General features: G+C 36.3%; 1 protein-coding gene across 3 annotated transcripts in view; it reads right to left on the bottom strand.

Annotated features, from left to right (window-relative positions):
* Positions 1 to 23,386, bottom strand: part of LRRC49 (leucine rich repeat containing 49) — a 163,174-nt gene that overhangs the window by 70,269 nt on the left and 69,519 nt on the right. For all 3 annotated transcript variants that reach the window (XM_008016056.3, XM_008016057.3, XM_038010110.2), the window contains 2 exons: positions 20,450 to 20,597; positions 3,882 to 3,965 (listed from right to left, as the gene is read on the bottom strand). In XM_008016056.3, the coding sequence (XP_008014247.3) occupies positions 3,882 to 3,965; positions 20,450 to 20,597 (232 nt within the window). The remainder of the gene's footprint in view (positions 1 to 3,881; positions 3,966 to 20,449; positions 20,598 to 23,386) is intronic.

The following is a 23,386-nucleotide window of genomic DNA, read 5'->3' as shown; positions in this document are numbered from 1 at the left end:
TGTGACAAAAGTTATATAATGCAATTTTTGTAGCAGAAGTGACATCTAAGGGGCATATTGTTTGTACCTTCTTATAATACTTTTAAAAGGGACCTATTCCTTATAAGTAGATACCCAATACATTCTAAAACAAGATTCAAGAGGCCTGTATTTACTCTCTGCATCCAAAATCTCAATAACCATCTAACACTCTAAAGGAAAAAAATATGCAAACAATTATTGCTCTTTAGGAACTTAATTTTATTAAAAATAAATATACAACCAACTAGAGATTAAAAATTCAAAATCTGAAATTTTAATTTCACAGAAATTTTTACATACTTAATGTTATCTGAAGTTTTAAACAGAAATTTATATGCCTCTAACACAGTAAGAAAAACCTAATGATATTTTAGTTTTTCTACTCAATAATTAAGACTGGTAAGGTGAAATAATCTTGGAGGGTGGAAGGGAAGGAGTTGATCAATGTTCCAAGTTTCTCAGAATAAATTATAATGTCTGAAATTTAAAAATTATTCTCTAGACTATTGAAAGAAATTGTACTGGGTTGAAGTGTCTCTAGATAACTAGTACCATTCCAGATGAATAGGAAAGAAATTAATTCATTATAAGCAATGGATGCCTTAAGGTAGTAGTTCTCAAATTTTAGGGTACCTCAAATCACCTGGAGGTTAAAACGATTGCTGATTTAGAGTTTTTGGAATAGTGTTTGAGAATTTGATTTCTACCAGGCTCCTAAGTATTCCAATATTGCTAGTTCATGGACCTCAGTTTGAGAACCACTGACTTACAGCATTGGGGCTCAATCCTCTCATAGAAACCCTGTTGTGAAAAAGCAGATCTAGACTACTGAAAGACATTGTGCTAAATTGAAACGTTTCTATTCAATTTATATACATTAATAGAAAAAAATCCCTATTCTGGTAAAGTTTCCATTATCAAAAGATACTACTTAATTACAGTTTATCAGTTAGATCAGAATGCTGAAAATAGACACTTTCCTTTTCCTCTTTACTAAGACTACAATCCTGCATTGAAAAATCAGCTGAGTGTGACACTGATCCCTCTTCACCTGCTGGCCCTGGAGCCAGAGAAGGCTAGTAGGAAGATTCTCTGTCCACTCCTTCAGTACACATAGAATAATTCTTTGTAGTTGTACCTGTTTGCATATATTTGAGTAATTTTTGGTTATCTAAGATTTTAGCATGTATGCATGACATTAGATAGGAATAAAAAGTGATATGGCTTATTTAATTAAAACTAAAGTTTTAAAAGCTCTATTTCTGTTTTAAAAATGTTTTTTGGGGAAGCGCAGTGGTGCATACTTGAAATCTCAACTACTTGGGAGGCTAACACAGGAGGATTGCTTGCAGGAGTTGAAGGCTGTAGTGTGCTATGGTCACATCTGTGAACTGCATTCCAGCCTGGGCAACACAGTAAGACCCCATCTCAAAAAAAAAATGTTTTGGGTCTGGCTTTCTTTTTTTCTGTTTTTTGGTGTTTCAAATTTATGTGCACAATTCAGTGGGTTATATTTAATATGTATATACTTTGGGGACTTTTTGACATTCTATGCATGTGCTCCTTATATAAAGCAAGTAGAAATCTGCGATTTTTAAATAAAAACATTTTTCCCTATTCTATAATAAAAAGGGTTCTTACCTTAAGGAATTCTATTTAAGTTACTTGCTGATGGCTATGCCAACCCAATTTTTAATCTAAGCAACTGTTGTTTTTTTTTTTAACTCAGTATCAAGGCCACTTTGAAAGAGGCCAGGGCAGTGACTTAATGGATAATGGTTCTCATGTTGGCTTCATGCATTTGGATTTCTGGCTGGCAGGGGTAGGCGAAAGAAATATTTGGAATGAGGTAGATACAGCAGTGCTTAGAGAAAGGGCATAAAATATCTTTAGACCACTGAGTATGTTAACAAATTTATAAAAAGATAGTCTTTGAAAATGCAAATGTTTTCCTATATTAGTGCCAAAGTTAAGCTTCTTTAATTTGGGTTATTAAAATCAGATAATTACCAGGTTGACTAAGAGAATGATTAATTTTACTGGGGCCAGGAAAAGGGAAGACATATTTTAAGACAGGAGTATAGCCTGTCTTAATGTCAGGTGGGGATTAACGGCTGGCCAGGAGGACACATAAGGGCTCTGGGCATCTGTGGAGGAAAAAAAAAAAGAAGCAAAAGAAAGGTTAGAGAATGCTAGAGATTCTGCAAGGCATAAGGGGGTACCCAAAGTAAAGTGTAAAGATCACAGAGTCATTTGGGATATCAGCGACAATTATGTTTCTAATAGCCAGGTGCCAATAAATGGCCAAGTCTGTGCTAAAGTGACAAATATTTTAGAAGGTGCCAAATTCCAGTTTCTGCCATTTGAGTCTATTTTTCATCGTCCAGGCAAGACCACACCAGTATATGCCATAAGTTTCACTTTCCTTCACTTCTAAGGTTACAAGGAAAATAAAAAGATAGAAAAGCAACAAGGCAGAAGACAGTATCTATACACTCTTCCTGCACCCAATCCATCCCATTTTCTTTTTTTTATTTTTTATTTTTGCATTCTTCTTTTTTTTTTAAATTGTACTTTAAGTTCTGGGATACACGTGCAGAATGTGCAGGTTTGTCACATAGGTATACACATGCCATAGTGGTTTGCTGCACCCATCAATCTGTCATCTACATTAGGTATTTCTCCTAATGCTATCCGTCCCCTAGCCCCCCGACCCTCTGACAGGTGTGATGTTCCCCTCCCTGTGTCCATGTGTTCTCATTGTTCATCTCCCACTTATGAGTGAGAACATGCAGTGCTTGGTTTTCTGTTCCTGTGTTAGTTTGCTGAGAATGTCCATCCCATTTTCTTAAGGATCAATATCTAGAGTTGCATGAGCAATCCTCAGCAAATGCTGAGGGTCTGTTGTATCATGATTCCAAATCTGAGCTAGGGCTAGAACCTGGGTCTCCTGATTCCCCATGCTTTTCCCCTTACTGAAAATAAATATAAGGAGTAAACCTCATAACTAAAGAGTCCTATTTAGTGACATTTTGTTTTATCTCACTTATTTTCCTCAGGCTGGACTTAATTCCTGGACTGAAGCAATCCTCTGTCTTAGTCTCCCAAGTAGTTAAAACTTCAGGTACATACCACCTTGCCTGGCTAGTCATTTTTTTTGAATTCTGAGTGCCTTTTTAATTTTAAAAAGAAAAGCATCTATATAGAACATGAATGAGTAATGATAATCAGGGTGATGTCCTTAATTTTAGAACATAGCATGATACATATTATGAACTATAAACTTTAAGCTGTCTTTACTTATACTTTGTGTATAAAATATTTAAAAGAGAATATTTTATTTAAGGAAATTAATATCTGCTAAATCATTTAAAACAAGTTTAAAACAAATTTGCATTCTTAAGTTCCACAAAATCTTTATCACTTCTATATCATAAACTTTTTAAATTTAAAAAGCTATCATTAAAAAAAAATAGCAGAGCTCATTAAAATATATCAGTAAAGATGACAGTCAATTACAGGTACATTCCAAAATGAAGTGAATATGCCATGGGATACACAAGATGATGCACTGGTATGAACTAAAAGCGTTATAACTTCGATTATATTTATTTTTCATCTCTTCCTTTTAAAACTAGCTTTTGCATTTATTTTATAATGTATATCATACTGTATTTCTTAAGTACAGGTTTATTTATAGATAATAACTTGTAAAAGTTTTCGGGGTGCATACATTCTGTTGATAGGAATAAAAAACTTACAAAGTTTAGAAACCACTTTTCCAGTAGACTAGCTAGCCAGCTTTGGGGTATGTGTGTCTATGTGTGCACACACATCCACGTAGACATCAGAGAAAATACCTTAAGCAAAGATTGTTTATGACTTTCCCGCTTCTTCTCTTCCTCTTTTTTGGCTAAAACAGATGCCATACGCCTTTCTTCTTCCTAAAAGACATTTTCCAAAAAGTATTATGAAGAGTTTAACCATTTTTTAATGCTAAATATCATTGGTCCTATTAAGTACAGTTTTCTTCTTGAGAGGCATAGTATTTGCTAGCAGAAAATATACTCTCAAAGAAAAAGTTAGTATGTTTCTCTTTATTTTCTTCTTCCCTCCTAATGCTAAAAATCTGTGCATTCCTAACTCTGTTCCCAGCTCTGGAGGTGACATGAACCTAGCTCATACAAGAAAGGAAAAAGAATGAGAAGAAAAGGAGATGTATGTTTGCATAATTTTCCTTTTGTACTCTGTGCATCATGATTCCACATAGGTTTAAACTTTCTATCATCAAGGTAAGAAGGATAAAAGTAATACATCTAACAATATTGACTGGATCTGTGATAGAAAATCAGAACTTTTTTGATGGAAAAAACAAGGGTAAATATCTTTTAAAACTCCAATTATATTAATAAATTATTCTCCATTAATATAATTACTTTTGGTTTTTTTTTTTTTTTTTGAGACGGAGTCTCGCTCTGTCGCCCAGGCTGGAGTGCAGTGGCCAGATCTCAGCTCACTGCAAGCTCCGCCTCCCGGGTTCACGTCATTCTCCTGCCTCAGCCTCCCGAGTAGATGGGACTATAGGCGCCCGCCACCTCGCCCGGCTATATTTTTGTATCTTTTAGTAGAGACGGGGTTTCACTGTGTTAGCCAGGATGGTCTCGATCTCCTGACCTCGTGATCCGCCAGTCTCGGCCTCCCAAAGTGCTGGGATTACAGGCTTGAGCCACCGCGCCCGGCCCTTTTGGTTTGTTTTTAAGTTGTGTTGCCCAGTGTCATTTTTTAAATTCTAAAAGCTATGAAATATAGCATGATGACCATAGTTAATAATCCTGTATTATAATCTTGGCATTTCCTAAGAGAATAGATCTTAAATGTTCTCACTACAAAAAAAAAAAAAAAAGATAATTAGGTGAAGTGATAGAAATGTTAACTAACTTGATTGTGGTAATCATTTTATAATATATATCTAATCACCACACTGTACACCTTAATTTTATATAGTTTTGTCAATCATACCTCAACAAAGCTCGAAAAAGTAGAATCAACAAAATAACATAGACAGTTTACAAAAATGTTTAGAAATCAATCATAATCCCATACACCTAACTCAAATCTTACAGTTTCTGTGTATCAGTTGATAATATTCACTATGAGCAATTTTTTAAAGGTTATAATCTATATACACAATCTGGACCATTTTTCCCCCGAAGACTGTTTGATTTTAATAAATTATAACCATGTAACTTTTAATTTTCATTACCAAAAGATTTGCAGATTCTCAAAATGATAAGATAATTTGAGAAAACAATTTATTCATAAAAGACAAGCTTGAAAACATCTTCAGAGATAGGAAACCATAACAAGTAACTTAGCAGATTTGAAGAATTACTCTTTTAGAAACAAAAAATTCTAAAAATTGAAATTTAAAATTCAACAAAGGGAGATTTAATAGCAGATTATACACAGCTGAAGACAGGATCAGTCAACTGGAAAATAGAGGATGAGAATGTTTTCTATATGTTTTAGTATCACCCCATATACTTCTCTATCATAGCACTTAACCTGTTTCATTTTAATTATTTCTGGTGCTATCCCTCATGCCTCCCATGCCATAAAATAAGCTCTATGAATGTATGAACCATGTCTGCTCAGTAATTTATTAAAACTGAAACTGCTACATCAAATGGTAGACATATTTCTATCCTTTTGATATGTCTGCAAACTGCCCTCCATAAATGCAGTTCTAATTTACACTCCTACCAGATTTCAACATTTGATTTAAAACCTGATGGTTAGTCATGAAAGCTGTTCACCAAATATTCTTGTGTCTTCGCATGTCCAAGACACATTGTGAGATAGCACTTCTAGCCCACTTGAAGTTAGATGTGGCCATGTGACTTGCTTTGGCCAATGTCACATGAACAAAAGTGACATGTAGTTACTTCTGGTTGAAAACTTTCAAAGACAATGTATGATACAACTATTCTCTCTCTCACCTTGCTATAGCACCTGCAAAACTCCACAGGTGGGTACTTTGAAAGCCTGAGTGCTAGAATGAGGATAACACAGAGCAAAGATCCAAAATCACACATCATAAGCAGACAGGTATTAGAAGCCTAAAATAAACTTTGTTGTTTTAATTCACTGAAGTTAGAGAAGCTGTTATTGCAGCACAATCTAGCCTATGCAGACCAGTATATATATGTTATATTAGAATTAAAGAAGGTCAAAGAGACTATGAAAATGTGTTCTAGAAGATGGGCCATTATACACGCTTCTGAAAACAAAGAAAACCCCTAGATTAAATAATTATATTTTAAAATGCACAAACAGAAACCAATACAGAGTTAAAAAAGAAAACTGAGAAAGCATACACTAGACAATTCTAATTTTAGAAATAAGGAAACGAATGCTCCAAGACATCAGTAACTTATATGAGGTCACATAGCTAGTGACAAGGCCACGATCAGGACCAGAAGTCATGGCCTGCTAGAAACAAAATTCATATTTTTTTATAATAAAGATATATTTAAATTAATTTTACTGATTTTAGATAGATAAAGGAGTTTAGAACTCAGAAGTGATCTGCCATATGTTTTAGTTGTTTTAAAGGAAATGGAAATGTAATGTAATTTTAGTAAATTTTAAGTGTCTTTTACAATATGGAAAATAATAATAATAATAATTATTTTTTTAAGACAGAGTCTTGTGTCTTGCTTGTTGCCCAGGCTGGAGTGCCGTGGTGCAATGTCGGCTCACTGCAATCTCCATCTCCTGGGTTCAAGCAATTCTCATGTCTTAGCCTCCCGAGAAGCTGGGATTACAGGCATGTGCCACCATGCCAGGCTAATTTTTGTATTTTTAGTGGAGACAGGGTTTTACCATGTTGGCCAGGCTGGTCTCAAACTCCTATGCTCAAGTAATCTGCCCACTTCAGCCTCCCAAAGTGCTGCAATTACAGGCATGAGCCACCAATGCCCTGCTGGAAAATAATTATTCTTAACTTTTAAAAACTAAATAGAGGTAATGAGGAAAAATAAACTAAATTAAAAATGCAGAGCTTTGAATCCTAGCTTCACACAATAGCTGGTTTAATAATTCTGTTAAATTCTTTTATTCAGTAAATACTGATTTGGTACCTACAGAGTACAATCTATTTCAGAATAAAGTGTTTAAAAGAGCAAAATACATTGATGTTCAATTGTTGACTCATCTATAAAATGTGAACTAGAAACAGATTGGTTTTTCAAAGAGCCAATTTCAAACAGTACTGGAAACTGTATGGATCACGTACTACACATACTTATAAGATGATTTCATCAGATTTTTGAAAAGAATTTGAGCTTCTATTAAAGGCAGTAGGGCTTTAAAGGAAAGCTAAACCTTGGAAAACTGGATTTACACCAAATCAATTCAAATACTGAATGTTTTAAGGAATTTATGTATCTGAGAGCTATATTTCAGCCCAAATAATTACTGAGTAACTAAACTTAGAAATAAAAATAAACCTCTAATTGTGAAGGTAAGTTATAAATTTGTTGGTAAGAAAGAAAAACTAAAATTCTGGCATCTTCTTGATAATAGTCCAATTTCTGGGACAAAAGCTTTATATAGCAAAAAATAAAAATAAAAAAATTAAATAAGTTGTGGGGGGGGGGGACCTGGGACAAAAAACTACTTTTTCCCTCACTTCGTTTTGGCCATGCAGACCCAATATAGAAATGATTTCAAGTCAATGAAGCCATGCAGTGATTTAATAGGTGTTTGATAACCTAGATTATACTTTGTTAGCAGATATTAAGGCCTAAAACAATGCATATATTACACAAGAAGATTTGATCCAAAATAAATAATAGTAGTCCTAATATAGGCAGCAATTTATTTTACGAAATTTTAAAAATCAAATGGTAAGGAGTGTTTTAACCATATACTTTAGTTATAAACATTATTTTCTTTGAACATATAAAATATTAAAACAGACTTTAAAATCATAGGGTTTTTTCCCTCAAAGAGATGGTCAATAATTTTTACTCAAACAATCACTTTTAGCAAACAAAACTGACTTTTTTGCAGGGTCACACCTAGTGTTAGAGTGAAGATTAGAAGTCATGTCCCCTGACTTCTGGTCCAGGGATAATACCTGTAAAATACTGGGGAGGGAAATAGCCAGAACAGGGTAGGTTATGTTGCTGTAACAACTTCAAAACTTTCACTGGCTTATGATTTTAAAACAGTTTAGTTCTTGATCATGCAAAGAACACTGCAACTGTCTTCAATGTAGTGGCTAAGTATTCCTGAGTGCTACGATCTGATGGCATCTTCAACTTTATATAGGCTTCCACAGTGACTACCACATGGGAACGAAGCATGAGAATCACACTTTTAAATGCTTCTGCCTGGAAATTATATACATTATTTCTGCTCACATTTCATTGGCCAAACATTTTCCCGCATGTCAAAAAGGAGGGGAACCACAGCATATTGGTGAACATTAAGTAATGTCTACCAAAACAGAAAACTTACATCTGAGATGAGCTCTTTTTTTTTTTTTTTTTTTGTGAAGAGCAAATTGTAAACAAGTTCACACTAAGCCAATTAAATGTGAGCTTGAGGTGAAAACTTCAGACATTGTTTCTGAATTGTGTTGTTGTTTTGTTTTGAGACAGGGTCTCATTCTGTCCCCCAGGCTTGAGTACAGTGGCGAGATCTTGGTTCACTGCAGCTTTGACCTCCTGGATTCAAGTGATCTTCCTGCCTCAGTCTCCCAAGTCACTGGGACTACAGGTGCGTGCCTCCACACTCGGCTAAATTTTTTGTATTTTTTGTAGAGACAGGGTTTTGCCATGTTGGCCAGGCTGGGCTTGAACTCCTGACCTCAAGCAATCCACCTGCCTCAGCTTCCCAAAGTGCCAGGATTACAGGCATGAACCACCATGCCCGGCCCTGTTTCAGAATTGTGAGAATACTGCCTGCATTCACAAAATGCTGCCTTAGAAATAAAAAAGAGAAAAATCTGCCTCCCAGAATTTTCTATATAAGGGTCCTTGTTCTAGCACCTCAACATGTGTCTATTCTCTCTTTTTTTGAATAGTTGTGAAAACAGGTGAAGATCACTGGGATATCCTCCTTATGTCTTCTCCTTTGTCAACTAATCATGTCAGATTCTTTGGAAATGCTCTAGTTTGCTGTCTGCCCTCTAAAACTAGTAATAGTTCAGGTGTAATGTGACCATTGTAGAAAAAAATGGGGTGGGACTGTCTCCATTTTCTGAATTCTCTTTTTCCATAAATGAATAGTTTTAAGCCATATTAACTTTTAATAATCACATCTCATAATTAATTCAACTTCAATTTGGCAATTCCAAGTCACTTTAATACATGCTGCTAAGTCTAATCTTCTCTAATACTGTATTTGTACTAAGAATTGTTTTGCTTGATTGTTGCTATGGAATAAAGTCCAGGATTTTCAATTCATCTATTTTTTTTATGTTGTTAAATTCTGCTTACTTTTCTAGACTAGGCATAAACAAACTTTTTTCTGTAAAGGATCAGATAGTATAATAAATATTTTAGGCTTTGTGAGCTATATGTGATCTCTATCTCATATCCTTCTTTGTTGTTCTTTTTTTTTTTTTTTTTACAATGCTTTGAAAATATAAAAAACATTATTAGCTTGAAACTTGTACAAAAAGTGGGCTGCCAGATGGATCTAGCTCATAGGCTGTAGTTTGCCAAACCCTGTTCTAGACTACGGAGGTACTTTTGGATTCTCATTTGATCAACCAATATATCAAGAACTCTAATTTCTCTAGTTTCTGTCATTCGCATACTTTACCAGAATAACAAATATTTTCTCTTAGACATTAATAAAAATGTGAATAGAATGGGCCGGAGGAAAAAAGCCTCATGGTATGCCAGTACAGATTTATTTAAAGGCTGGCATTAATCCATTACTTCATGTTCTGTAAGTACATTTGAATCAAAAATCTATATAACCATGTCATATAATTTACTCAAAATGATGCCATGAAAGACTTTGTCAAATGTTTTGCTTAAATACCAAAACACTGTCTATAGCACTCCTCTGACAAGGTTTATCTGTAATTTCTAGGGCAGGAAACTAATTTTTTTTCTGGAATGAATTGTTTTTTAGTGAGCTAATGCTGCCTCCTAGTGACCAATTCCTAAGTACTCACAAACCATCTTTTTGTTTTATTTTATTATTTTCTTTTGAGACAGAGCCTCCTTCTGTCTCTAGGCTGGAGTGCAGTGGCGTGATCTTGGCTCACCGCAACCTCCAACTCCCTGGTTCAAGTGGTTCTCCAGCCTCAGCCTCCTGAGTAGCTGGGATTACAGGCACACACCACCATGCCCAGTTATTTTTTGTATTTTTAGTAAAGATGGGATTTTACCATGTTGGCCAGGATGGTCTCAATCTCCTGACCTCATGATCTGCCCACCTCGACCTCTAAAAGTACTGGGATTACAGGAGTGAGCCACCATGCTGGGCCACAAACCATCTTTTAATAATGCAATTTAAATTTATTTCATAATCAACATCAAGTTGACTGCCACAATTTGTGGAATTTATATTCTCTACTTTTGTGATAAGAAAACCCACCATGCCGCAAAGTCACTGTAGCCAGACTGCCTCTCTAGATTCCTCCTCTCTGAGCATAGCACCTCTGAAAGAAAGGCAGCAGCTACACTCAGGGGCTTATAGATAGAACTCCCATCTCCCTGGACAGAGCACCTGCAGGAAGTGGCGGTTGTGGGTGCAGCTTCAGCAGACTTAAATGTTCCTGCCTGCCAGCTCTGAAGAGAGCAGTGGATCTCTCAGCAGAGTGCTTAAGCTCTGCTAAAGGACAGACTGTCTCCTCAAGTGGGTCCATGACCCCCTTGCCTCCTGATGGGGAGACACCTCCCAGCAGGGGTTGACAGACACTTCGTACAGGAGAGCTCCGTCTGGCATCTGGCGGGTGCCCCTCCGGGACGATGCTTCCAGAGGAAAGAGCAGGCAGCAATGTTTGCTGTTCTGCAGCCTCCACTGGTGACACCCAGGCAAACAAGGTCTGGAGTGGACCTCCAGCAAACTCCAGCAGACCTGCAGAAGAGGGGCCTGACTGTTACGAGGAAAACTAACAAACAGAAAGCAATATCATCAACATCAACAAAAAGGACAACCACGCAAAAACTCCATCCGAAGGTCACCAACAGCAAAGACCAAAGGTAGATAAATCCACGAAGATGAGGAGAAACCAGCACAAAACGGCTGAAAATTCCAAAAACCAGAATGCCTCTTCTCCAAAGGATCACAACTCCTCACCAGCAAGGGAACAAAACTGGATGGAGAATGAGTTTGACAAACTGACAGAAGTAGGCTTCAGAAGGTGGGTAGTAACAAACTCCTCGAGGCTAAAAGAGCATGTTCTAACCCAATGGAATGAAGCTAAGAACCTTGAAAAAATGTTATAGGAACTGCTAACAAGAATAACCAGTTTAGAGAAGAACATAAATGACCTGATGGAGCTGAAAAACACAGCACAAGAATTTCATGAAGCATACACAAGTATCAATAGCTGAATCGATCATGTAGAAGAAAGAATATCAGAGACTGAAGATCAACTTGATGAAATGAAGCGTGAAGACAAGATTTGAGAAAAAAAAGAGTGAAAAGGAATGAAAAAAGCAGCCAAGAAATATGGGACTATGTGAAAAGACCAAACCTACATTTGATTGCTGTACCTAAAAGTGACGGGGAGAATGGAAGCAACTTGGAAAACACACTTCAGGATATTACCCAGGGGAACTTCCCCAACCTAGCAAGACAGGCCAACATTCAAATTCAGGAAATACACAGAACACCACAAAGATACTCCTCGAGAAAATCAACCTCAAGACATATAATTGTCAGATACACCAAGGTTGAAATGAAGGAAAACATGTTAAGCACAGCCAGAGAGAAAGGTCGGGTTATCTACAAAAGGGAGCCCATCAGACTACCATTGGATCTCTCTGCAGAAACCCTACAAGCCATAAGAGAGTGTGGGCCAATATTCAACATTCTTAAAGAAAAGAATTTTCAACCCAGAATTTCATATCCAGCCAAGCTAAGCTTCATAAGTGAAGGAGAAAGAAAATCCTTTACAGACAAGCAAATGCTGAGGGATTTTGTCACCACCAGGCCTGCCTTACAAGAGCTCCTAAAGGAAGCACTAAATATGGAAAGGAAAAAACAGTACCAGCCACTGCAAAAACAAACCAAAATGTAAAGACCATCGACACTATGAAGAAACTGTATCAACTAATGGACAAAAAAACCCCCGCTAGCATCATAATTACAGAATCAAGTTCACACATAACAATATTAACCTTAAATGTAAACAGGTTAAATGCCCCAATTAAAAGAAACAGACTGGCAAATTGGATAAAGAGACTAGACTCATTGGTGTGCTATATTCAGGAGACCCATCTCATGTGCAAAGACACACATAGGCTCAAAATAAAGGGATAGAGGAAGATTTACCAAGGAAAATGAAAGCAAAAAAAAAAAAAAAAAAAAAAAAAAAAAAAAAAAAAAAAAGCAGGGGTTGCAATCCTAGTCTCTGACAAAATAGACTTTAAACCAACAAAGATCAAAAAAGACAAAGAAGGGCATTGCATAATAATAAAGGGATCAATGCAACAAGAAGAGCTAACCATCCTAAATATATATGCACCCAATATAGGAGCACCCAGATTCATAAAACAAGTTCTTAGACTCACGAGGAGACTTAGACTCCCACAGAATAATAGTGGGAGACTTTAACACCCCATTGTCAATATTAGACAGATTAATGAGACAGAAATTTAACAAGGATATTCAGGACTTGAACTCAGCTCTGGACCATGTGGACCTAATAGACATCTACAGAACTCTCCACACCAAATCAACAGAATATACATTCTTCTCAGCACCACATCACACTTATTCTAAAATCGACCACATAATTGGAAGTAAAACATTCCTCAGCAAATGCAAAAGAATGAAAATCATAACAAACAGTCTCTCAGACCACAGTGCAATCAAATTAGAACTCAGGATTAAGAAATGCACTCAAAATCGCAAAACTACATGGAAACTGAACAACCTGCACCTGAATGACTACTGGGTAAATAACGAATTTAAGGGAGAAATAAAGAAGTTCTTTGAAACCAATGAGAACAAAGATATGATGTACCAGAATCTCTGAGTGCTAACACAGTGTTTAGAGGGAAATTTACAGCACTAAATGGCCATAAGAGAAAGTGGGAAAGATCTAAAATTGACACCCTAACATCACAATTGAACGAATTAGAGAAGCAAGAGCAAACAAATTCAAAAGGTAGTAGAAGACAAGAAATAACTAAGATCAGAGCAGAACTGAAGGAGATAGAGAGATGAAAAACCCTTGAAAGAAAATCAATGAATCCAGGAGCTAGTTTTTTGAAAAGATCAACAAAATAGATAGACTGCTAGCCAGACTAATAAAGAAGAGAGAAGAATCAAATATACACAATAAAAAATGATAAAGGGGAGATCACCACTGATCCCAAAGAAATACAAACTACCATCAGAGAATACTATAAACACCTCTATGCAAATAAACTAGAAAATCTAGAAGAAATAGATAAGTTCCTGGACACACACACCCTCCCAAGACTAAACTACGAAGAAGTTGAATCTCCGAATAGACCAATAACAAGTTCTGTAATTGAGGCAGTAATTAATAGCCTACCAATGAAAAAAAAGCCCAGGACCAGACGGATTCATAGCTGAATTCTACCAGAGGTACAAAGAGGAGCTGGTACCATCCCTTTTGAAACTACTCTAAACAATAGAAAAGAGGGATTCCTCCCTAACTCATTTTATGAGGCCAGCATCATCCTGATACTAAAACCTGGCAAAGACAAATCAAAAAAAAAAGAAAATTTCAGGCCAATATCCCTGATGAACATCAATGCAAAAATCCTCAATAAAATACTGGCAAACCGAATCCAGCAGTACATTAAAAAGCTTATCCACCACGATCAACTTGGCTTCATTCCTGGGATGCAAGGCTGGTTCAACATATGCAAATCAATAAATATAATCCATCACACAAACAGAACCAATGGCAAAAACCACATGATTATCTCAATAGATGCAGAAAAGGCCTTGGATAAAATTCAACACCGCTTCATGCTAAAAACACTCAACAAACTAGGTACTGATAGAACATATCGCAAAATAATAAGAGTTATTTATGACAAACCCATAGCCAATATCATACTGAATGGGCAAAAGCTGGACGCATTCCCTTTGAAAACCGGCACAAGACAAGGATGCCCTCTCTCACCACTCCTATTCAACATAGTATTGGAAGTTCTGGCCAGGGCAATCAGGCAAGAGAAAGAAATAAAACATATTCAGATAGGAAGAGAGGAAGCCAAATTATCTCTGTTTGCAGATGACATGATTGTATGTTTAGAAAACCCCATCGTCTCAGCCCAAAAACTCCTTAAGCTGATAAGCAACATGAGCAAAGTCTCAGGATACAAAATCAATGTCCAAAAATCAAAAGCATTCCTATACACCAATAATAGACAAACAGAGAGCCAAATCATGAGCAAACTCCCATTCACAACTGCTACAAACAGGATAAAATACCTAGGAATACAACTTGCAAGGGATGTGAAGGAGCTCTTCAAGGAGAACTAAAAACCACTGCTCAAGGAAATAAGAGAGGACACAAACAAATGGAAAAACGTTCCATGCTTGTGGATAGGAAGAATCAATATCGGGAAAATGGCCAAACTGCCCAAAGTAATTTATATATTTAATGCTATTCCCATCAAGCTACCAATGAGTTACTTCACAGAATTGGAAAAAACTGCTTTAAATTTCATATGAAACCAAAAAAGAGCCCACATAGCCAAGACAATCCTAAGAAAATGAATAAAGTTTGAGGCATCATGCTGCCTGACTTCAAACTATGCTACAAGGCTACAGTAACCAAAACAACATGATACTGGTACCAAAACAGATATACAGACCAATGGAACAGAACAGAGGCCTCAGAAATAATGCCACACATCTACAACCATCTGATCTTTGACAAATTTGACAAAAACAAGCAATGGGTAAAGGATTCCCAATTTAATAAATGGTGCTGGGAAAAGTGGCTAGCCATATGCAGAAAACTGAAACTGGACCCCTTCCTTACACCTTACACAAAAATTAACTCAAAATAGATTAAAGACTTAAACGTAAGACCTAAAACCATGAAAACCCTAGAAGAAAACCTAGGCAATACCATTCAGGATATAGGCATGGGCAAAGACTTCACAACTAAAACACCAAAAGCAAGGGCAACAAAAGCCAAAATTGACAAATGGGATCTAATGAAACTAAAGAGCTTCTGCACAGCAAAAGAAACTATCATCAGAGTGAACAGGCAACCTACAGAACAGAAGAAAATTTTTGCAATCGATCCATCCGACAAAGGGCTAATATCCAGAATCTACAAGGAACATAAACAAATTTACAAGAAAAAAACAACCCCATCAGAAAGTGAGGGAAGCATATGAACAGACACTTCTCAAAAGAAGATATTTATGCAGCCAACAAACATGAAGAAAAGCTCATCATCACTGGTCATTAGAGAAATGCAAATCAAACCACAATGAGATACCATATCACGCCAGTTAGAATGGTGATCATTAAAAAGTCAGGAAACAGCAGATGCTGGAGAGAATGTGGAGAAATAGGAATGCTTTTACACTGTTGGTGGGAGTGTAAATTAGTTCAACCATTGTGGAAGACAGTGTGGCAATTCCTCAAGGATCTAGAACTAGAAATACCATTTGACCCAACAATCCCATTACTGGGTATATACCCAAAGTATTATAAGTCATTCTACTATAAAGACACATGCATACATATGTTTATTGCAGCACTATTCACAATAGCAAAGACTTGGAACCAAAATGCCCATCAATCTTAGGCTGGATAAAGAAAATGTGGCACATATACACCATGGAATACTATGCAACCATAAAAAAGAATGAGTTCATGTCCTTTGCAGGGACATGGATGAAGCTGGAAACCATCATTCTCAGCAAACTAACACAGGAACAGAAAACCAAACACTGCATGTTCTCACTCATAAGTGGGAGTTTAACAATGAGAACACATGGGCACAGGGAGGGGAACATCACACAGCAGGGCCTGTTGGGGTATGGAGGCAAGGAGAGGGAGAGCACTAGGAGAAGTATCTAATGCAGATTACGCGTTGATGGGTGGAGCAAACCACCATGGCACATGTATACCTATGTAACAAACCTGCACGTTCTGCACATGTATCCCAGAACTTAAAGTATAATAAAAAATAAATAAATAAAGTAATACTGCAAAAAAAAAAAGGTTAGTTCATCTTACCTTTCAGCTGCTCCATTATTCTATACCCCTACCTAGACACAACTCTCAATGGCTCAGTGATTTATTCAGTGCTCTAGATTAAGGACTGCCAAACTCTAGGACACAGGCCAAAGTCAGCCACCTGTTTTTCTAAATAACATTCTCTTGGAACAGAGTCATGCTTATTCATATATGTATTGCCCATGCCTTTTTTCATACTACAATGGGAGAACTGAGTAGTTTCAACAGAGAATATGCAGGCCCCAAAGTCTAAAATATTTACTATCAGGTCTTTTATAGATAAAATTTGTCAACCCTTGCTCTAGATGTGGGCCTGAGTTCCAACTTATTTATTCATCTATCCTAAGTTTTACTTTTATCTTTTTAATCTTTATGTAATCTTTACAAACTAAAACCCATTCTTCTTAAGAAAGATAAAGCAAAATAGGAGTTGAGGCCAGTGATAGATGGCATCATATTATCTCTTGCCATTCCTCTGGATCAGATGCCCAGAGTCTTACTCTGATTAATCTCCTTGCTTCTCATCTCATCACCCATCACATCCTCTCCAATCCATCTTCAAGGTTGAACCCAGAAAGACAGTCTTCTTAATAGGCAAATCCAATTTAACTACCTTAAACTCTTCAAGGGTTTCTCCTACTATGTCCAAGACAAAAATCTAAACTCCTTATTATGATATAAAATGCCCTAGCCCTTGCCTGTCCTTGCCTGTCAGACATACTTGTCTCCCTCTATGCCCCTCAGCCATGTACATTCAATGCTTAGCCATTTTAAACTGCTGTCAGCTGCTATATTCTCTCAGCTTCCTTCTGCATTTTGCATGCCTTTATTCTCCATAAATACATTCTCCTTCTTCTTTACTACTCTTAAAGTCTTGAGTCAATCATTTTCTCCTTTGGAACTTTTTTGTTTTTCAGGTAGACTTGGGATTGCTTTGCTCTTTGACATCACTTTGCCCTGAGTATAAGTGTGTTGACACAAACATATATCTCTATTGATCCATCTAGCAATCTCATCTCTCTAGATTGCCATTTTGCATTGTAATCCGGCTGCAAGGTTGCCTCTGCAGATGACTGCAAGTAACTTTAGAGCATGAACTGTGATTTTGCTCTTTTCATCTATATTGTATAATATATATCCTAGTACAGAAACTCCTGAGTTCAAGATACCTAAGAATCTCAGGGATTTTTTCCCAGTGCCTCTAGGCCAAAAGAAATATGTGACAACTCTGTTTACTAAATAGTTAGGTCCAAACAATTTAGTACGTATTCATGGTCTAGCAATTTAGTAGCAATATATGTAAATAGAAAGAAAACATTTTATATCATTTTTAAATAACCACAGCTACTTATCAATGGAATGTGTAGAACCAGGAGGATGTTATACAACTTCTCAAACAGAGAATCACATTGGACACTGCCACCCTCATTTCCTGTTCCACACTGATTTTGGCAAGGTATTTATTTTTATTACAACAACTACTGAAAATTCAGCTTTTCAAAGATAGGATGTGATTGAAAGAAATAATAGTGTGAACTAATGTTGAAATGGTAAACTGTTTGAGCTACTAATTTGATCACAGTCTCACAGATGTCAAATCTCAGTGTTTCCCTTGGAAGTTAAAAATATTCACTCCCTATGAGTTCACTGCAGCATCCTCTGCATGCAGTTTAGGGACCACTGCCCCAATGCACAGAAGTTCATTAAATATTTGTGTAATCCACCACAGTGAGAATGTTTATATGGTAATTTACACAAAAATTCAATTAAGATATTGTTTCTTAAAAAGCAAAAATAGTTACTGGCATCAGCAAACTTTTTCAGCCAGATAATAAATATTTTGGGCTTGTAGGCCATATAGTATCCATAGCAACTACTTGACTCTGCCATTGCAGCATCAAAGCAGACACAGATAATACATAAATGAATGGGCATCACTGTGTTCCAATACAACTTTATTTACAAAAACAGGTAGCCAGCTCATAGGCTGTTTGCTGACATTTGTTATAAAAAGTCCTTTAAAAAGGTACAGCTTCCACACTAAAATTACTAAAAAGTTAAAACAAAAGGTGAGACTAAATACCATAAGTCCATATAGATATGAATGAATGAATAAATTTAAATTTTTATAAGGAATGGGATTACAAAGGGGAAAAGAGAAACTTCACAAAGAAAAGTTTGACAGAAATCTTCCTAAAGTAAGCATCCTCAATAAAGAGATAAATATGAATAACATGTTGTAAAACATGCTGGTCTAAGATGCAATGACAAGAATACAAAATCACTAATACGATATTAATGCCAAAAACCTATAAGTAAAAATTAATCATGAGGAAACATCAAAAAATCTGAATTGAGGGTCATTCTACAAAAAAACTGACCTGTAATCTTCATAAATATCAGTCACGAAAATCAAAGAAAGAATGAAAAATAGTTCCAGAAAAATGATGACTTTAGAGACATGACAACAAAATTCATCTATAATGCAATGTATAATTCTAAATTGCATCTTTATGCTATAAAGAACAATATTGATATAACTTGTAAAAGTTGAATGTGGTGTGAGAATTAGACGTTAGTAATCTGTAGGTGCCAGGCAAGAAAGAAGAATGGTTTCTGCCCTTAAAGACTATATATTGTTTGGGTAGACAAGACTGACAAATAAATTCACTATGAGGAACATACCACATAATTAAGTACTAATTTATATAAATGAGCTAGCTCTAAATCTTATCCCACTCATCTCAACCTCATTAGAAAGAGCAATTTAAGAAGTAGCAAAGATGCTTAACTAAGAAAGATATGGCGATGAGGGTAAAGAGTCACCACAAAAGTATGAAACAGTGTTGACACTATAGAGCCGAATTAACTAAGAGGACAAAGAACCATAGCTCCACCATGGAATAGAGAGGCAGAACCCTAGAAGACCTCTGGTATCCATCAATTCATCCACACTTTTAGCTATTAACTAGCCACCTTAGAGGTCCACAGTATTGCTGAGGCATAAATGAAAACTGCACACATTGTGATCCTAATATACAAAGAAATAGGTCAGTTGGCAACTGCATAAACCTAGGTGATCATCAGAATTCACATGAAAAACAGCAGTTCAGAAGAGAGAAAATAGGTAGAGGCTTAGGATATTTTTCTAGGTCAGAGACTATCGAACTGAGATTATTAAAATGCATTTTCTAATAACAAATAAACCTGGTCAAAGAAACAAAGTTAAATAAGGTTATTTAATTACAGAACTTCTTGGAGCCTATAATATGCTAATACACATTGTACACCTAAAAAGAGGGGGATATTGTGCACAGCATTCCACTTAGATCAGAAACCATATTAAAACATATAAGTGTAGAAAATATCTTAACATGGAGATACAATTAATAAAAAGAGGTAGCTACTTTGGGAGGTATAACATCAACAATAACAACTACATACAAATGCCTCCTAAGAGCCTCGCAGTCTAAGGTGTAGTACCTTATTTTCTAAGGTGTAGTACTTTATTTTATCTTCACGACAACCCTATGACGTAATTCTGATCCCCATTTTACTTTGAGTAAAATGAGGTATACAAAGGTTAAATACGTTGCCAAAGGCCTATGGCTAGAAAGCAGTCAAGCCAGAATTCAGATGCAGGCAATCTGGCTCCAGTGTCCATGCTCTTAACCAGTATGCTTTGTAACTTAACAAAATTCTCACTCATTCATTTCAAAATAAATTATTAGTTGGATATTAAGCAAGAATGAAAAATAAACATGATGATTAATTTAAACAGAAGGCTAGGAATTTTTAAAGTCCTGCTTAATTAAACTGGGGATGGATCAGGCAGTAAAAACTACGTAACTGCAATTATGAAGTATACAATCATGATAACCCATAGTTCAGTAAAATTAAGAAGCATTTCAAGCAAAGAATATGCCCCCCAATTTCCTAATCCACACTAAGGACAACAACATGGTGAACACTTTGGAAGGGTTCTCACCGTGATTCTCTTCATATCTAGCTGGCGCAGCTGCATCATATTCTGAAGGACAGTGTGTTTGTACCATGACTCTTGAGCTATGGGATTGCCATCAAAGGTGATGTCAGAGAGGGAAGAAGAGTCAGCAAGGCAGGAAACACTGTCAAAACTGCAGGAAAGACAGAAACCACTGATTATTCTGAGGTCTTAAAATGATGCTTTCATTTTTAATAGACTTTATTTTTAGGACAGTTTTAGATTTACAGAAAAATTAAGAAGATAGTACAGAGAGTTCTCATATATCCCATACCCAGTTTCCCCTATTGTTAACATCTTGTATTAGTATAGTACATTTGTTACAATTAATCAACCAATATAAACATATTCTTAGTAGCTAAAGCCCCTATTTTATCCAGGTTTCCCTTAGTTTTTATCTAATGTCCTTTTTCTGTTCCAGGATCCCATGGAGGATACCATATTACATTTAGTTGTCATACCTCCTGAGGCTCTCTTGGCTGTGACAATTTCTCATACTTGCCTTGTTTTTGATGACTTGACAGTTTCGAGGAATACCCATCAGCTATTTTGTAGGATGACCCTCTATTAGGATTTGTCTGATATTTTTCTCATGATTAGATGGGGGTTAAGATAACTCCTTTTTTTTTTTTTTTTTTTTTTTTTTTTTTGAGACCAGGTCTCACTCCGTCATCAGGCTGGGTTTCAGTGGTGCAATCATAGCTCATCCTAACCTCAAACTCTTGGGCTCAAGCAATCCTCCTACCTGAGCAACCCAAGTAGTTGGAACTACAGGTGTGTACCATCATGCGTGGCTAATGTTTTACTTTCTATTTTGTCTACAAAATGAAAAGGGTCTCACTATGTTGCCCAGGCTGGTCTTGAACTCCTTGGCCCCTCAAAGTGCTGGAATTAACAGGCATGACCACTATGCCCAGCTGGTATATATTATTAATATGACTTATTACTGTTGATGTTGACCCTGATCAACATGTTCAAGGCTGAGGCTGAGATTATGTTCTTCAGGTTTCTCCAATGTAAAGTTACCATTGCATCCTCTCCTTTTCATACTCAACTATTTGTAAGGAAGTCACCATATGCAGCCCACACTTAGGGAGTGGGAAGTTAAGCTCCTCCTCCTTGAGGACAGAGAGTCTGAACTCATGTATATTTATTTTATGCTTTGGGTTATTATCCAATACAATTTTACTATTTTGTTGTTCAAATTGTTCCAGTTTTGGCCATTGGAAGCTCTTTCAATTGGCTCCTATGCCCCTTTGGCTCCCATCGATGTGGATTTTTTTTCTTTTTCTGAGCACTTTCTTACTTTCTGGCACTACAAGATTTTGACTCAAGTATTTTCTAGACTAATTCCTGCCATGGTCCTAGTATCAGTCATTTCTGAGGAGCCATAGTTCATTTTATTGGAGGCTAGTATTAGAAACAAAGAGCTGGGGGATAAGTGTACTTCTTGCTACTGTGGGGTCATTTCCTTTAGTCCCTCTCAGCTGACACAGCAAAAAAATATATATGTGTGTATAGAAACCTGTGTATATGCATATATCTATAAATATTTCTCTAAGTAACCATCTGTGCCATCTGTGTCTATATTAAGCTAAAGATGAGTTCATACTGATGTTTCCAGCTCTAATCCATCACCAAATGAACCATTCCAGCCTCTTTCCCTTGCTTATCTGAAAGTTTCTACTTCAACAAGAAGTTTGGCTTCAAACCATCAACTCTCCATTTACTTAATTATTCAATTCCAGTATGTATGTATAGAGGTATCAGAATTTTTAATGTGTACCCCCAACGAGAAACAACTTTATCAACTAAAGTACAATGATTAGGTGTAATTGCTTTTGCATTTAGTCTTACAGGCTCACTTCCAAAGTTTCTTAGGTCAGTGCCTTTTCCCCCACCCCTTTAGGGAGGTTGTTTCATATATTTGTAATGCAGTTAGATTCTCTTGTCAGTCTGCATTCCTTTCTGAGATCCTCTAAACTCCTAAGTGATTTTTTAAAATTTGCATATATTAAGGCTTACTTTTTATTATATAGATTTCTACAGGCTTTGACAAATGCATAATGTCATGTATCCACCATTAAAGTATCTTAGAGAACTGTTTCATGACACTAGAAAAATCTGCTGTACTTTAGCCATTTGATCTCCTCTCCTCCTCCCAAATCACTGGCAACCACTGATCTTTCTACTGTCACTACAGTTCTGCCATTCCTAGAATGTTGTATACTTGGAATCATGTAATACGTAGCCTTTTCAGATTGACTTCTTTCACTTAGCAATATGCATTTAAGTTTCATCCATGTCTTTCTGTGCCTTCATAGCTCATTTCTTTTCCTCACTGAGCAATATTCCATTGTATGGATGTACCATAGTTTCTTTATCCACTCACCTACTGAGGACATCTTGGCTGCTTCCAGTTTTTGTTGATTATGAATAAAGCTGTTGTAAATATTCACCTGCAACTTTTTGTGTGGGCATAAGTTTTCAACCCAAATGGATAAATACCCAAGAGTATAACTGCTGGATATTACAGTAAGACTATGTTTATTTTAGCTTTGTAAGAAACCGCCAAACTGCCTTCCAAAGTGGCTATATCATCTTGCAATCTTGACAGCTCCCCAGCCTTACCAGCATTTGGTATCTGTGTTCTGGGATTTCAGCCACTCCAAGAGGTACGTAGTGGTATCTCATTGTTTTAATATGCAATTCCCTAATGACAAAAGATGCTGAGCATTTTTTCATATGCATACTTGCCATCCATGTATCTTCTTTGTGTTTTCAGCTCTTTTGCCCATTTTAAATTGGATTCTTCCTTTTCTTACTGGGGAATTTTAAGATTTTTTTGAAAATTTGGATACAAGTCTTTTATCAGATATACGTTTTGCAAATATTTATCCCAGTCTGTGGCTTGTCTTTTCA

The sequence above is a fragment of the Chlorocebus sabaeus genome, chromosome 26, assembly GCF_047675955.1.
Source record: "Chlorocebus sabaeus isolate Y175 chromosome 26, mChlSab1.0.hap1, whole genome shotgun sequence".
Taxonomy (NCBI): domain Eukaryota; kingdom Metazoa; phylum Chordata; class Mammalia; order Primates; family Cercopithecidae; genus Chlorocebus; species Chlorocebus sabaeus.
Note: the sequence above shows the minus strand (reverse complement) of the source record. Positions and strands in the feature narration are given on the sequence as shown.